This window comes from Myxocyprinus asiaticus, chromosome 20 (assembly GCF_019703515.2).
Source record: "Myxocyprinus asiaticus isolate MX2 ecotype Aquarium Trade chromosome 20, UBuf_Myxa_2, whole genome shotgun sequence".
NCBI classification, from domain to species: Eukaryota; Metazoa; Chordata; class Actinopteri; order Cypriniformes; family Catostomidae; genus Myxocyprinus; species Myxocyprinus asiaticus.
In genome coordinates this window covers 16,851,378-16,869,594 of record NC_059363.1, presented here as the reverse complement: position 1 = coordinate 16,869,594, position 18,217 = coordinate 16,851,378, and the positions used below count along the sequence as shown (strand labels likewise).

Sequence of the window (18,217 nt, the reverse complement as noted above, 5' to 3'; positions counted from 1 at the left end):
CACACTTACTGTTCTACACACCTTTTCAAATGGCTAACAAAATGAGCAGTGTTACAGCAATTTAGGACCAGTAATTTGGTTAATTATATGCTCAGTTTAACCAAGACAAATTTATCTAAGTTTGAGTAAGGGGGAACCATTAAAATATGTAATTTTAAAAATGATTTTTAGTCATAATTTAAGTCATCATTATTATTATTATTACATTTCAGGCCTAAACAGAAATGATTAGTTTTGTTTACCCTTATGAAAATGAACCATGGTTTTACTACAGTGACAATAGTTTAACCATGTTATTTTGTTAAACCGTAGTTACCACAAAATTAAACATGGATACTATGGTTACTATAATATTACTATAGTAAAACCATGGTTACTATAAGGATACTACAGTACACTACTCTAGTAAAACCATAATTAATTGCATCAATTTCTGCAAAAAAAAAGAACTATAAAGGAAACCATGGTTAATACAGTAATGGTTACTACAATTATAGTAAAACCATGGTTAATTTTTGAAAGGGTATCATTTATTAACAACAATTACAGCACAGTATCAATCGTCTAAAAACTTTTAATTTGAATAAACTGGAAGAAGTTTTTAGTTCCCATTCTGCGCAAGTATTTGCTAATATAATATTCTTTTTATGTATTATTATTTACTTTGAAACTTATAATAAATATTCGTGTTATGGTAAGCAAATAACAATATCTGTAGTTTAAAAAAACTTTAGAAACAATATTTTTATGAGGATCGATATTCTCGATACAACATCAGTATGGGAAGTATCAATACATTAGGATCAATCTGCCCATCCCTAAGGTAAAGGGTCAGGCATAATTTGATTATCAGCTGTTGTGTGTGGATCATATCCAGATTCATTCTTTTTTTTTTTTTTTTTTTACTCTTTATTACATGTATTTCCATTGGTGAAGTAAACTGAACCAGAAATGACTGAGTTGGTGTAAATTAAATTGTAGGTGTTCCTTAGTGCCTCAGTATCTCCTGTTTACCTGTCTGTGAGCCAGTGCCACAACTGAAGTTGACCAGTTTTGAATTGAATAATAATGGATCAAATGTGGTCTCAATTTGGATGTTACTTATAATGTTTTTATTTAATATAATATTTCTCTGGGATCAACATTGTTTAAGAGTCCAAAAGAAGGAGAACATACTTGTGCAGAGTAGGGAACCTGAAATGAAGTTCATATTGACATTTTAACGGCTTCAAAGAATGAGCAATCAGCAAAAGTGCTTTCATGAAGTGCTTTCAGACTATGATGTTAGTTACAGTAAGCTTGCCATGCTTCCTTACTATGTCCCAGCTGTTGTGCATTGATGAGTGTTATTTTAAGAAATACAATTAACCTTTGAAACATATAAATTGTCTGGTTTTTGTTTATGAATCTTTTCATTAAAGGCAAAATCTGATGGGAAAAAATGTCGTAGCACTCATAAAGAAAAAATGGAAAAGAAAATCATGTCTCTCTGCAAGTATGTTATTAATCAACACATGCCAAAGGTCTGAAGTTAACTTAGGGTCAAAGAAATGGCTGAAGGAGTCATTCTGAAATGAGCATAGGAGTGCACGTGCATTGTGGCACATACATGTGAAATGAGGGGGGCTGCTCTGTTCTGGATTGGGCTGGTTTAAGCCCGTTGGTCCTGCTCTTACATTTACATTGACATCACCTAAGAGGACTGCTCCTCCCCTGTCACTCAAGTTTGACAGTGCTGATTGTTGTCTAATTCAGAATGCTTTATATGCTTTTCATAACCTATGACTCTTGGATATAACTGTAATTCCCTCTGTATATATTTATAGTGTGAATAGCTCTTCATTCTATAGTGATGACTTCTATTTAGCAAAGTCATTGAATAGAAAGCAGTTCATACTGTACTATGTGCTTTATTTTCAAGAGTATACAGTATTTAGTACAAAATCAGCACATTACCATTGTGTGCCACCATCATAAATGACTTCACACATATCCTCATATCAAAAGATACAAATGATTCAAATCACAGTTATTATTTTGGGATTGTAAATTATTGTTTGTTTATATGATTTTGGGTTGGCATATTTAATTTGTGCATTGTATAAGAAAAACAAAGCATTACAAGCTATTTGTGCAAGCTTGGGTTATTTACAGGGGTGTCTTACGAATAGAAGTCTCTATTAATAACAATGTCCTTCTTGAAAGAGGTGAACTTCATAACAACAGCACAAACAATGATGGAGGTCTAGCTGCACAGGAAATTTGGCCTCAATGTTTAGATACAAAGAGCTCCCTCTAGCGATTCTAGTAAAACCCAAAACAAAACTTGGAGTTATAGTTATGGGGGGACTAAGGGGGTGGGGTGGGTGAGATTACTAAAGATAAATATTTTTAGACCCTTTTTACTATAAATCTCCACCTTTCACCAGCCCCAACCAGCAGTTGGCTGAATGTGAAAGTGTAAGTTTAGAGTAAAAATGACTTAAATATTGATCTGTTTCTCACACACACCTATCATATCACTTCAGAAGATATGGATTTAACCACTGGAGTCTTATGGATTACTTTTATGCTGCCTTTATGTCCTTTTTTGACCTTCTGAGTTCTGGTCACCATTCATTTGCATTGTGAGGACCAACAGAGCTGAGATATTCTTCTATAAATCTTTATTTGTGTTCTGGAATGGCATGAGGGTGAGTAAATGATGAGAGAATTTTCATTTATGGGAAAACTCTCCCTTTAATTCCAGTCCTCTGTTGTGATATGTAGTCTTACTGCATGGTCTTCTTTCTCAGAACTGTGAACACACTTTTCAGCATAACAGAGAGAGAATTCTTGGAAAGCGCAAGAGAGAAATCTGTCGTCTTGAATGGTGGGGGCTTGATGGATTTGGTAAACACATGATCATGTGTGTTCTTGGCTGGCAGGTGGCCCGGTACTGTAACCCAACCTGACCGAGCTCAACACTGACTGTCACCAAAAAAAGCAGACCAACTCATCAAAGGTCCCCCCACCTCCCTTCACACATACAGAAGAACATTCTATTTCCTCTTCCTGTTGTAATGGTGACAGTTGTGCTGGAAATCCTCTTTAGTAATATGACTGACTGATCATGAGATAAACCACTAATACCTTCTTTTTTTTTTTTTTTTGTAAATAGTTGATAATTGTTGAGAAGTAATTGGGTTACAGAGGAATGTGTAATTATAGACATAAATTTCCCAGAAATAAAGATCAGGGAATTACCCATTTTATAATAACAGCAAAATCAGTTTTTAATGAGGTTGTAACATTTAAGTAATTCTAAAGTTGTACAAGTAAAACAGTAAATAAAAATAAAAATAGAGAGAGACAGACTTATTTTAAATGACTATTTATTCTGTATTCTACCCCATCTGTCCACATCAAATAAGTCCACATGGCACAGTTCTGACTGCTCTGGAGTGCAACATAGTCGTAGTCCTCACAGGTATTAGACTTTAATGGTGAGCGTCACTCTCTACCCTAGAGCCTTCTTGGTGTTTTATACAGGTTTGAGTCATTGCATTAAGACGGCTTAAAGTGCAGGGTCAATACCATGGAGATGAGCTTCGTCTGGTCAACTGAGTTGGCTAGAATGGAGCATTGGCATGGACATTACAATACTCTGAGACTGGAATGCATCCTGAGGCAGAAAGAGATGAGATAAAGCAAAAGATGCAAAATATAGTCCAACAGTACTCGCGTGACACGTACAGATGCAGGAAGAGGATACACAGAGAATTTTTTGTGGGTGCAACCAATTCAATAGCAGCCAAAAGCTTGCATTGTTTGCAGTGCAACTGAAGTTTCTATTAGGTCCATTGTTAAGGTTCTATAGCTACAATTATGACATCACCGACTCCACCAGCATTCTATTCTTTTCACAGGATTGTAACAGATTCTAATGTTATTCCTGTTGTGTCTGGCAGGAGAGAGGGGGGTGAGGAGTCGAGCAAAGGATGGACGAAGAGAGCGATAGTTTCTTCTGCCTCGTCAAACAGCAGCAACCTCTTTATTCCTCCTTTCACAAACTCCTTCACTCAACTCCATCTTTCCTCTAAGTCGGTCTCGATGGCCCCGAGCGTGTCTTTGCTCTAAAAAAAGACCAAAGCGCTGGTTAAAAATGGAACTGAGAGAAACAGAGAAAGGGAGACAGAAAAACAGTAAAAAGAAACATGCAAGGCTATCCAACAAACGAACTTATTACGCACAGGCATTTTACTGTATACTGTATAAATATGTCACACCTCTCACATAATCAAATATTCCATACAGGCGCTTACATTGCAATTTGCCTGACAGGGGCAGACAAGCAAGTTTAGCTTTTTTTTCTTCTCAAAATCTCATGATTAATACCATGAATCCTCATTTTAAAAACTTTTGTTTGTGTTGGAGGTTATTAGAGCACCTTTTCTCTGAGCTGCTGTGTCTTCCACTGGGCTGAGAAGAGGCCTTAAACTGGGCCTCCAGTCTAGAATAGATCCCCCCAGCAGGCTGGAACCACATACACACATATTACAGTGCAAAATACTAGTAAAATGCTGTAATAGCATTGTAAAAGACAGTAATAAAATAGCAACACAATCACTGAAGTTTCATGCGTACCCTATATAAGCACAATATTGCTATAAGAAAGAATAATATATCACATCATAATTTAGGAAAACATGCTTTTCAGTCCCGCTGCAGACACAGCACACATATCCAAAAACAAGTATAAACACACTCTTGTAAACAGGCATTAAAATGACTTTAGGAGGTTTACCTACGCTAGAAATTATTGTTTTGTACCTCTTTAGTGTCTTTGAACTTCATCTGCTCCTGGTCACCAAAGCGCATTTTAGTAAGATTTGCTATAATCTCCTCCATTCTCCTCTGATCTAGAGTGAATACGATCATATAGACATCCATCAAGATCATCGCAAATCTACAAAGACCATAAAGCTACTTGAAGTCTTCCGTCTATGTCAGAAGTACAGCCAAAAATGTCCCTAATATATTTATTTAATACTATTTATTAAACCATCATAAATATTCACTAATGCCACTCTTACAGTTTTAATACTCTACAATTCAAAAGTGTAGATAAAATTATTCTTCTAAATAGCTGGCAGAGGAACACAGTACAGTGCTTGACTACTGGCAGTTGGTTGGATTTCACGTTCTCTGATGAGATTTTCTAGGGTTTTCAAGTGGTGTTGTAAATCACGACACTTTTATTGTAATGGCCGCCCTACCACTGTGTAATTGTAAGGACCTTTGTTAAAAAGCATCTGAAAAAGGATTCGTACCCTCCTCCCGCTGAGCGTCCTGATTGTACCTCATGGAGCGAGTGCTATCCCACTTATTCTTCTGGACGCTGACGCTAAGAGTGAAAGAAAGAGACAGGGAGACAAATGTATCATTCAGAGGCCTAGAAATCTCTCCTCACCCATATGTCATGATTACGACTGTTAGTTGCAGTAAGCTAAAAGGCTAACACACAAAACAGCATAAACAGATCTACAAATCAGATCACTTCTACTGGAAATGGAAAGTCATTAGTAATACTCACATGAATGGGGTTGAGTCTTGAGAAGTCGCCTTTAAAACAACAGGACAGAGTAAATGAAAAGAGAAGTGACCAACAACAAAATAACTAAACTATACATTTACACATGAGTGGTCCTTTCCAATTTAAAACTTGACAACACAACACTAGGGTGTTGCTATGCAGCTGCTAAGGTGTTCTGCAATGTTTATAACTTGTTGCTATGTGGTAGCTAAGGTGTTCTGAGTGGTTGTTAGGGCTTTGCTAGGTGGTTGCTAGGGTGTTCTGGGTGGTTCAGTTCAAAGAGCCATGTCTCTGTGATATTTTTGTCCCTAGATATGGCTCTGATTCCTCCTTCAATTTAAGTCTATGGGATTTTTTCAGCACCCATTTTATGGCCCGCCAGGTGAAAATTTCGGTCTTATTGATTTGAAAAGTAATAACACTTCTCAAAACGATTTTTTTTTTTTTAGGTATTACTCATGTCCGTAGCACAAACGTTACAGGGCAAATTATGCGCACAAGTTTAATACTTTGGTTTAGGAGTTTGTTTAAATCCCTAATCCAAAGTAGCTAAGGAAAGCATTACAAGTAATCGTAATGAATTGTACACTCACCTTCTCTACAGCTTTCTCTTTCCGCTGGACATTTGGTGAGGACACTTGTCTTTTCAATGGTTTGCCAGATTTTCTTGCCTTCTTTGCAGCTATATAAAAATAGCGTAATACCATTAATATCCAAATCAGTATCCTTACAATTGTACAGGACTGCCACCTTCTGACCACATTGAGGTACTGCCTGTCGAAACTCATCTTTTTCCTACTGATGTAAACATTTTTTGTTCACCTTGTTTTTTTAAAGTGTCTTCTTCATCCCCAACCTCATCCTCTGTGACCTCTGACCCTGTAGTGTACTCCTCATCTTCAGACAGCAGAGACTGCTGCCACTACAAAAGGACAGAAGAGGAATATTTCAATGTGGGTGTGTGGGAAGGATTTTGAATTCAATATTTTTGGAACTTGCTCCTTACCAGCTGCAGACTCCAGTTTTTTAGCAGTGAAAACTGCAGCAGAAAGGAAAAAGGTGGTATTCTAATTAGAGCTCAGACAAACAAATTGAGATTCACAATATATTACATAATTATGACAGTGTATGAATAAATAAATAAGTGTGTGTGTGTTGACCTTTTTGGGCATGTTGTCACACTAAATGGGGTAAGAAGTCAGAATGGAACTTACCATTTAACAGCCTATTATAGGCTTTTCTGATACATTTTTACAGTAAAACAATTATAAAACACAAACAATTCATAAAACAGAAAAAAGGCAGAAATACTAATATATATATATATATATATATATATATATATATATATATATATATATATATATATATACAGTACTGTGCAAAAGTATTAGGCACATAAGATGTTTCACAAAAACATTTGTCTTTAGATGGTTATTTTTATCTTCTGCTTTATTGTGTTAATAAAACAATATAGATTTTAGATTCCCAAACATTTCTTTTGCGAAAAGAATAGAATAGAAGAACAGGGAGCCCTGCAGCAGATGGCATGGGTCCCCACAGAGTCCCCCACTGAACATCAAGTCAGTCTGGGATAACATGAAGAGACAGAAGCAACTGAGACATCCTGAACACATAGAAGAACTGTGGCGAATTCTCCAAGATGCTTGAAACATCCTATCTGCCAAGAACCTTAAAAAACTGTGTCCAGGTGTACCCAGGAGAATTGGTGCTGTTTTGATGACAAGGGTGGTCACACAAAATATTAATTTAGCTTTTTTTTTATGTTTACTACAATTTCAACGAAGTTCATTGATCAATCAAAACTATTTATGGCATTACTTTTGAAAATATTTTAAATTAAGTGCCTAAAACTTATATATATATATATATATAAATTATATATATATATATATGTATGTATGTGGTTGGCCAAAAAATATTGTAATTAAATACAAATGTGACAACTTGCCCCACCCCAAGATTTATGAAAAATACCCTCTTCCCAAGAACAAAGTTTAACCATTTAGTTAAAATCTTCCTTCATTATACAGTTTACCCTTGACCTGCATGTATATTTGTGTGGTTTTCTTGTGTTCACTGGTTTACCAAACAGATATATCAAAAATATTATATTTCAGTTTGGAGGAAGGAATTCGCAATGATTCTAATTTTAGAGAGTTTGAAGTGTTTGAAACCAGTCCACAAAACCACTCATAGTGAAAACACACATTAGTGTAATTTGACTTTTAACTCTCAAAACTTTATAGTTTCTGAAATATACCCCCTGTGACAACATCCCCCATGTAACAACAAGCACTGGTCTCCCTTTTATAAATATATAAATTGTGCACAGTGCAAAACAGTAGAAATAAATTTAATTGAAATACTGCAGTGATGGGAACAGATCATAGGATTTTGGAAATTAGCCAAAAATAAATGAATAAGAGAAAAACAGCAAAGCTAATTAGAGAAAAAAGTGTGAATAGTCTTACAGCTGTGGTTTCCCTGGCATTGTGAGCTGTAAGCACCCCTGGCTGAAGTGTTATATCACAGCCTGACACGCGTTCACTGCCTGCAGAAGGGTCCTCAGAGCTACAGCAAAACAGCACAAAACACGGTCAAAGGACCAAACACTAGGCAGTGGACCAAACGAATAAAAAATGGCAAAGAAATTAGTTTTAACTGAAGGATTTTACTGAAGTCTGACCTCTCGGGCACACACACAGCCTCTCTGTGTAGCAGCAGGTCATTCAGCATTCTGGTCTGGGTTGAGTTTACATTGTGATCGACGCAGTCTCCACCATCTGCCGCACTCACAATGTGGTCTCTTATTTTACAGCCCTGCACCAAGCATTCACACACAGTGAAAAGTGAGACAGGTTCAAAGGCCACCTGAGTTTATGAGAACATTTTCTAAAGCAACAAAACAAACCTTGGGCATGGAGGAGGGGTCGAATCGTAGGACTCTCTGGTTACAGCAGGGGTAATGACCTATGCCGTGCCATTTTTGATCTGCCCCGATACCAGGATACACAACTGCCTCTGGGTGGTACTTACACTGGCCCAACTCTGTACACAGGAATGCCTGCCAAGGGCATACAACATGCATTTTTTCTTTCTTTCTTATCATCTTTTCAATCAATCAATCTCTACAGTATATCTACATATTATTACAAGTAAAAACCTCTCTCTATATTTACAAGATAAATGTATGTACCCGTTTGCAACATGTGCAGGTGAGGAAATTGATGGTGCCCCAGATCCTCCAGTAGACCAGCACCCAGGACTTCAACTCTTCATAAAGTCCATTTACATACTCATGTACCTCCCATGCCTTATGTCTACACAGACACACCACACCAACATTACAACGGCCATGCAGGGAGGATGCATGCTTTTACAAGCTGGCATGTAAATATATATGTAGAAATCTTAGCATGATTTAATTAGCAAGGTTTGGGAGTGGTTTAATTACACTTGTGTGAATGTGATTGAAAGACAAAGTAAGAGTGTATAATATAACCTGGTGTGACTGAATATAATGTTCCCTCGGGTGTCTATGTTGATTTTGTTTGGAACACAAGGGATTTTTCTCTCCGTTTCTTTGGTTAGAAGCTTAAGGCATAGTCCACATCTAGGGAGAGAGAGCCACAATGTTAAATTACTACACAAAATAAATAAATAAATAAAATAGGTAAACTGCAACGAAAGGGATAGTGCACCCAAAAATGGATTATAGTTAAAAAGTACTTAAATATGTATCTTTTTTGCACCAAAAGCAATCGAATCGCTTTAGAAGACATTAATTTAACCGCTGGAGTCGTATAGATGACGTTCATGCTGACTGTCTGTTCTTTTTGGAACTTCAAAAGTCTGATCACCATCCACTTGCATTTTAAGGACCTACTGAGCTAAGATATTTTTCTATTTTTCTTCAAATATGTTCTGCTGAAGAAAGAAAGTCATACACAACTGGGATGGCATGAAGGTGAGTAAATGATTAGAGAACTTTCATTTTTGGGTGAACTATCCCTTTAAGGTAACAAGTACAGGTTAACACTTTTTTCAGTGTTTTACAGGTAATATGTATTGTATTTTCTTGCATAAGGCAGACACTGAACAAGTATTACACAATGAATATGGGTGAATTAATACATCTATAATGGGTATGGCTGAGCATTTCTACACAAACTTGTTCAAGCAGGAACAAGCAGACCAGTACATGTCATTACAAGATAAACCATCATGCTATTAACATGCTATTACAGTATAACAACTTGCACTGCAATGCAAAAGCCTCTCACCTGTACATAGTAGATGCGTTGCCAGGAGAGTCGTGATTCTGATAATCAGGATCAAACAATCTCTCAATCTTCTTCTGAAACAGTTTGCTGATGAAAAGATAGAAATCACATATAATTCATTACATATAATGTAATTGATCTTTATTTCATATTATGTTATCTGTACATTATAGAACTGAACTGACAAGAATTCTGTTTAAATGTATAATATTTACATGGTATACTAATGTAACATCCAGATGATTAAAAATCATTCTGTTTTGTCCTGTGTTTGTTCTCACCTTTTGAATTTGTCTTTTTTGTCCTTGAGGTCGTCTGCCTCATTGTGGCTGAACAGATCAGCGATGCGTCCGGCCAGTTTGTTGTTGATGCAGTTCATATTGCATGGCGTTGCTATAATGGCACACATGTGTTTGTGACAATACTGGATACACTCCTCAACCTTCAAATCCACAAAATGCATGATAATTACACACCTGAAGCCCATTTAATGAACAGATAATTAACTTATGATGAGATCTCAATCAGCCAACATGCTGTCTCTACACACTGCTCAGACAACCAAAACAATCCCAAACTAAATCCATCCTGCTAAGGTGGGAAATTATTATCTAGATGTTGGATTCTTTTCTAAATTGAAGTTTATTAGTGCTTGTTTGGGCAGTGCACAGAGCTCATATGAATAACATACGAACATCGCAAAACAGCCATCATGCACCATGCCTTTAATGTGCAATAATATCTAAAGGTCACCCAGCTCAGAGCACACTTTCTACATAACTCAAAACACTGTCACTCCTAACAACACTTACTAAAGTTTCCATCTTCAAGAACTCGGAGGAGATCAGGATTGAGATGACATTGCTGTGCTCTGCAACCAAACACCACATAACATAACCGACAACATCACAAACAGCGAAACGTCAGACTCACAGCCAACGCATAACTGTTTACAACCACATGAAACACCATCCACCGCTTACAAACACCATTCAGCCAGATCAGAGGACAGACATTACACAAAACCTCTGATGGTATCTTTGATTATAGAAAAATAAATGACAACAGTAAACACACAAAGAACATCTGAAGCAGTTCCCAAAAGGCAATTACCCAATTTGGGCTTGTCAGGGTGTTTTCCATGTGAATGTTCGGTGTCATGACTCCTGACGTAGTTCATGAGCCAGTCGAAGATCTGAATGTCACAGTGGACAGAAATGTCCACCTCGTCCCAGCGCTGTGGGTCCACAGACAGATACTCTTCAAAGTATCGCATCTCTCTCACCAGCAGGTTTCTTGGACACACAAAGTCCTGCTTCAGGTTCTTTGCCTCATCACACACGTGGATTACCATGTTGGGCCTGCATGCAAAGAAGAGTAACAAATACACTGAAAAAAAAATGTGTTTCATGTGGTAACATCTAAATAAACTGGTTTATTCATGTTGAAAATGTTATAACATCACTGAATCAACCTGAAAACATTAAGTTAAACAAACAAAACTAATTTTAAGGGTTAGATCAGGCAGAAATGGCTTTTCAAAGTAACAACTGCAGGTTACCACTTTTTACAATGTTTGACAGAACATATGCCGTGATTAACAGCAGATGATTAACTTATGCTTTACTGACCACGAATACATAGGTAATCTTAGAATGGGACAAGCATGTTCCTCCAAGAGAGGGACTATTTGTGTTGACCAGGGATGTGCACAGACATTTTAAGGTGCAGTGGTCCGAACCAAGACAAAAAGCCTCTTCCCTTCCACCAAAAAATAAAAACAACAACAACAACAAAACCGTACTATAGCTACTGGACAGCAAATAATATGGAAGAACTCAAACGCTTTGGTGTGACTGTCACTTTAAATATAGGTTTGAATTATATACATGTTCAGTTGTTCAGGCGAATAAATCAGGGATGTCAAACTTATTTTAGGTGAAGTGATACACTGTAAAAATGTACCTGTTAATTTGCAGTAAATTTCTGGCAGCACAGATGCTAGTACATTACTGTGAAAAAAATCATATGGTACCGTAATCCTAATTTACAACAACAAACAGTATACCAAATACATTATGCTTACTGTATTTTCTCTACTAATTTACAACAACATACCATATACCAAATACATTATGCTTACTGAATTTTCTCTCATATCAAATCCCTTTATTTCACTCGACCATATACACAAGTGCAACAGTGGGTGAAAGTCTTGGGTGCAGTTCCAAACAACATAGCAGTATGACAACTGACTGTGTAATACTGTTTTATATAGAGTAATGTTTTTTATAGGCAGATTCTGTTTAAATAATACTTTACTGTAATTGTAATTGTACTGTAAGTGTTTTACCTCACTCATTTTTCCCGTGCTTGTAATGATTACTGCGTCTTTGCACACACAATGAGAAAAGGCGCTTCACAGCAGGACACTGCTTGCTGCTGCTTATGCAACTGAAACATTTTTCTGGAGCTTTTATATGTGACCGCTCCAATAACCTTTATGTTGTAATGATGCTGCATGTACATGCCACTTTGAACTTATATTTATTCAGTTGTTGAAAAAGACAAAAGATTTACAATTCACTTCATTTTGTTCTTTAATGCATACCACTTAACTGTTGCCCATCTAAATGAGAAAGAAATGATTAGCTTTCTTCTGGTTGGTCAATATAACAGAAAAGGATAAAAAGGAAAGAGCATAAGCACATAATGTTCGATTTCGATACTTATTACAAGAGTATAAGTTGGTTTGACTCCTGTGATGTGGAAATATATATATATATATATACACACACACACACCGATCAGCCACAACATTAAAACCACCTGCCTAATATTGTGTAGATCCCCCTTGTACCATCAAAACAGCTCCAACCCGCATCTCAGAATAGCATTCTGAGATGCTATTCTTCTCACCACAATTGTTACTGTAGACTTTGTCAGTTCGAACCAGTCTGGCCATTCTCTGTTGACCTCTCTCATCAACAAGGCATTTCCGTCCACAGAACTGCCGCTCACTGGATGTCTTTTGTTTTTGGCACCATTCTGAATAAATTCTAGAGACTGTTGTTGTGAAAATCCCAGGAGATCAACAGTTACAGAAATACTCAAACCAGCCCATCTGGCACCAACAATCATCCATGCGATTGTCTAATCAGCCAATCATGTGGCAGCAGTGCAGTGCATAAAATCATGCAGATACGGGTCAGGAGCTTCAGTTAATGTTCACATCAACCATTAGAATGGAGAAAAAATGTGATCTCAGTGATTTGGACCATGTCATAATTGTTGGTGCCAGACGGGCTGGTTTGAGTATTTCTGTAACTGCTGATCTCCTGGGATATTCACACACAGCAGTCTCTAGAATTTACTCAGAATGGTGCCAAAAACAAAAAACATCCAGTGACCGGCAGTTCTGTAGATGGAAATGCCTTGTTGACGAGAGAGGTCAACAGAGAATGGCCAGACTGGTTTGAACTGACAAAGTCTACAATAACTCTGATAACCGCTCTGTACAATTGTGGTGAGAAGAATATCTTCTCAGAATGCTATTCTGAGATGCGGGTTGGCGCTATTTTGGTTGCACAAGGGGGACCTACACAATATTAGGCAGGTGGTTTTATTTTATTTTTTTTGGGGGGGGGGGGATTTTTTCCCCTTTTTCTCCCAATTTGGAATGCCCAGTTCCCAATGTGCTTTTAAGTCCTCGTGTTCGCGTAGTGATTTGCCTCAGTCCGGGTGGCGGAGGACGAATCCCAGTTGCCTCCACATCTGAGACCGTCAACCCACGCATCTTATCATGTGGCTTGTTGAGTGCGTTGCCACGGAGACATAGCGCATGTGGAGGCTTCACGCCATCCACCGCGGCAGCCATGCTCAACTCACCACACGCCCCACCGAGAACGAACCACATTATAGCGACCACGAGGAGTTTACCCCATGTGACTCTACCCTCCCTAGCAACCGGGCCAATTTGTTTGCTTAGGAGACCTGGCTGAGGCAGGTGGTTTTAATGTTGTGGATGATTGGTGTATATATATAAACTGTTTTTTCCCCCAGTGAGCAAGGGGGTGAGGGGGAGGGCAGTTCCCCTCTGGCTAAACAGAATGAATATAATGCAACTATTATTTACTGTATCTATGTGCAATACAAATCATGGATTAAATTAGTAAACAGAGTAAATGTAGGTGGCCAATGTTTAAACTTAAGGATTTTGTATGAACTGTAAGATTAATGACTAAATGTATTTGAAGTCCATCCTGAATTAACTAAGCAAGTGCACATAGATGCCATGTCCATTGTTATTTGGCTGATAAAGGCTTTAGTTGACCCGATTAACAAACATAACCATTGTAACACAGTACAATATAGACAGCGACATTTTACATATACTTAAAAGCCACAAAACAATGACATATAAAACATTTCAAATGTGTAAGTCACTTTAAAAGTGTCTGATAAATTAATAGATGTAAATTCATTTATTTCACCCAGAGGGGCACCTCAGCCCTTGTGGGAAAAAGCAGTGGCTCGGGCCACTGTAGCCACCCCCACTGTGCACGTCCCTGGTGTTGACAATATGAATAAGCCTCACCTTTTACCCTCTTCTGTCCCCTCAACATTCTCTGCAGGATCTGTCCTCTCACTTTCTGCACAGCCTCCTTGACCATTAGTGATAACAGTGAGGCCTGTTGATAAAGCACTGAATATATATCAACGGGCCCAGGAGCACTTCAGTAACTTGGAATAAAATCATGTGAAATGCTACATTTCTCTACTAAAATGTTCCATAGTAGATCACTGTTAATTCTTAATCATCCTATTTGTTAATACAATCTGATCCTGTTTATCTGTGAGTGTGAAATAACAGGAGTTTTATCTATAAAACATGTCTATAAAATCAAGTCATTCAATCAAGAATAACAAAATTGTATACGGAAGAGTTTTAGATTACAGCACTAAATAAGGGAGTTGGTTGTTGTGTCCAAATCCCTCCTATTGACTCACCTGACACTGGGAGAGTGCCCTGATTGGACTGTGGCTCCCCTGTCTCTCCAGTAATGTCCAGTAGTTTGGATTTTATGTAAGAGGGAAAGGGTTCAGATGGAGAGCCTGCCGCTCTGGTCAGTGGGTTACACTGGTCATCGACGTGAGGCAAACTGCCTGTAGTCTTCAGCTCTTCAAACCTTTGTGCACACTGCAAACATGAAAGAGGCAAAGCTTGTCTGCAGTGGATACAGCTTGGTACCAAGCCACACCATCTAACACAAATAAAGTTATAGTTAATAGCACATGTATAGCCTAATTAGTTAATTCTAAGCCACATTAATTGGGTCTTTTGAGTCTTTTACCTCTTTAGGTGTGAACCCAGGCACCAACTTGGCAACATTCTCCCAATTAATTGGCTGAGGCGTTGCCCAAAGTGAGCTCAGGACCATATCCAGCACAAGAAGGTTGTTATCATATGGGAAGTTATTATTAACAGAGCAAAGACGATTCATTTCTGCAAAGCAGAGTGAAAATCACTATAAGCAAAAGATAGACAGATAGATAGATAGATAAATAGATAGATAGAGCATTATGTTGGCCTGTTTGAATATGCTGTTAATGTAAATCTATGGAATTTTTCTGATATTTGATTGTCCGCTGTGTGAAAACCACAAGTTCGGTTAGTTAGAAAAGAAGTAGCACACTAAGAAACTCTAGGAGGAGTTAGTGTTAAAAATGTTGGCCTTGGTTTAAGGATTTTGAAAAAACCCTACACCAATTTAGTAGAATTAAAGCATAATGGCTTTCTCAAGCCAAGTTAATAAGCCTGTATTTGTTAACAATAGTTAACTACATTAGTTAACATGAACTAACAATGAACAACACTTTTATATCACTTATGGTAACACTAAGGTTCCATTTGTCAACATTAGTTAATGCATTAGGTAACATAAACAAACAATTAACATTAATATACATTAGTAATAACATTAATATTATTTTAAGTATTTATTAAATTTGGTTATTCTTGATTAATTTAAATACAATTGTTCAATGTTAGTTCATACTGCATTAACTAATGTTACTGTACACCATTTTTAATTTAAAAAAATGAATAATTAACATTAATCCAGACTGATAAGTGCTGTAAAAGTACTGTTTATTGTTAGTTCATGTTAACTAATACAACATTATTGTAAAGTGTTACCGCACTTATTAATGTTGGTTCATTTTATTTTCAACATATACTAGTACATTTTTTACATTACATTTTGTTAACATTAGTTAATGATTTATATATATATATATATATATAAATAATAAAAAATGTCATGATACCTAATGCATTTACTAATGTAAACAAATAGAACCTTTTGTAAAGTGTTAGTATTTAATTTTTTTATTCATTTTTCATTTAAAACCCTCACAAAAATAGTCTAAAATAAGCCAACCAATTTTTAAAGGAACATGGGGCACTTTGGGGAAATGACGTTTTTCTTTTGATGTTGATTAAAAGCTTATTCCATTTATATAGAAAATACAACGTTAACAGTTTAGTTTGTTCTGTAGCCTACAGTATGTGGAGCTGAAAAGATGCTTAGCCTGCATTAGTAAATAAATGACAGATCTTGTCAACGCTGCATCCCCACATTTTTGTGTTGCATCCCCTATCAGAAGGCTAAGCTAACGCACATAATCACATCGCCAGTTTACCCTCTTTCAGATTTACGCGTTGTTTTCTCTGGTAGTGATGCTCTTCTTTCATACCAGCTGAGCGGTGCTGCTAGCGGCTTGGGTGGTTTAAATAACATCAACGGAGATGCTCTGATTCACGACGTTTGTCCGGGATGCGAGTAAAGTTCACATTCACATAGCATATACGAATAATAATAATAATAATAATAATAAAGGAACTGGTCAGACTTTACAAGCTTGATATTTGCAACTTTGAGCATGACTGTCCAAATCCTTGTTTCCTCTCTTGCAGAAGCAGCTCTTGTTAAAATGCCAGAGATGGAAGAGAGAGTAATGCCGCATGCACACACACTGTTCCAAGCGCCTGTGCCATGATGATGATGCGCTGCAGTCTCCGTGCCGGAACACCTCCTCCCACGCTTTAAACCTCTGCTGTCTGTCTGTCGAGATTTGACGGTCGGCCTAACCACTCAATCAGCCATGACCAAAGCCTAAAAAAGAGCTTATAAAACTGTTCAAGGTCTACGCAAGACAGAGGATTATATCCACATTTCCCTGCTTTCTCTCGTTCTGTTGTGTCGTGTATTTCCGGTGCCGCAATGCAGCAGGTGCGCGACGGCGTCCACGTTGCCTAGCGACAAAAGCACCATTCCAGGTGATTGATGAGTTTCGCCAGAGAGGATTTAGCAGAGACGTGCCACTTCTATTAAAATGAATGGGAGAAATTGGAACGCCCCAACCAAGGAGCTCTGAGTGCCCAACGGTCAACGGATGTAGAAATGAAATCCCGCCTTACAGGTAAAAGAGCCAATTACCTTTTAGGTGATGACATCGACTGTCAATCATCTCGAGAATGCGCATGCGCATTAGCTATAAACACGGGAAAATCGCGTTTTTTCGCGTAACATGAGGCAAACAAGCACAATTTATTATTCCTGTGTTGTCAGTTTTTAATGCTGATTTTAAATATGTCGTTTAAACGTAACCTTGACATACCGTTTTTGAGATTTTGGTCATTCTCCATTCATGTAGACTGGAGCTGCACTGGCATGACTGGAAATAGCCTCCAGGAGCGTTCCAAAAATGGCGGACAGTGGAATGACTTGCTAGAGAGACTTTGGTTTCGCTCTTTTTAATACGGTGCAAGGAAAACATAAATCGTGTGTTCAATCTCTAAAGTCAATGCGACGAATTGCTTAAAGATGCACACAGTAATTGTTTCCTCTTTAAAAAAAGGTTTACTTCCAAATAAATAAATAGTAATTTTTAAACATATTTATGAAATCACGACCACTTACATTAGATGAACACTTCAGTCATTTAACCATATAATAGCTGTTTTTATTCATGGGGGCTGCCATGTTAGGATCACATGACCAGCCAAATACTACTCGCTTAATCTCAGTGACCACCCTATTATTGTACACTTTCACTTTATGGATTAAATTCATCATGGCTGAGTGTGAACAGTGAATTTCTACAATAACCTTAGTGAAAACTGTTGCGTTTGAATTATGCTGCAACCGTGCCTCTGGGTGTCAGTGTAATTCCAAGACCACATTTTCAAAAAACAGTATAATAAATTATGTGTATATTAAGTGTTTTGTATATTGTTATTAAGTACATTGTGTAATCATTCTTTTATATC

The 18,217-nt window shown here is 37.3% G+C and overlaps 1 protein-coding gene across 3 annotated transcripts; it reads right to left on the bottom strand.

Annotated features, from left to right (window-relative positions):
• Positions 1-2,010: 2,010 nt before the first annotated feature.
• On the bottom strand, positions 2,011-17,559 carry sanbr (SANT and BTB domain regulator of CSR). 3 transcript variants are annotated; one of them, XM_051647187.1, is made up of 21 exons: positions 16,588-17,559; positions 15,237-15,388; positions 14,893-15,082; positions 14,480-14,573; positions 10,996-11,243; positions 10,695-10,753; positions 10,164-10,324; positions 9,883-9,969; positions 9,102-9,212; positions 8,796-8,919; positions 8,511-8,663; positions 8,286-8,419; positions 8,071-8,170; positions 6,582-6,614; positions 6,398-6,497; positions 6,169-6,257; positions 5,576-5,604; positions 5,313-5,386; positions 4,813-4,901; positions 4,430-4,515; positions 2,011-4,115 (listed from the first exon to the last, which is right to left on the bottom strand). In XM_051647187.1, exons 1-21 carry the CDS (start codon positions 16,637-16,639, stop codon positions 4,079-4,081), a joined length of 2,202 nt encoding a protein of 733 aa, XP_051503147.1. In that variant the 5' UTR covers positions 16,640-17,559; the 3' UTR covers positions 2,011-4,078. The 3 variants fall into 3 exon arrangements, with proteins under 3 accessions (XP_051503147.1, XP_051503148.1, XP_051503149.1); XM_051647188.1 differs by having other exon boundaries at positions 16,803-17,559; XM_051647189.1 differs by having other exon boundaries at positions 2,012-4,115; positions 14,893-15,146; positions 16,588-17,556.
• Between the last annotated feature and the right edge of the window lie 658 nt (positions 17,560-18,217).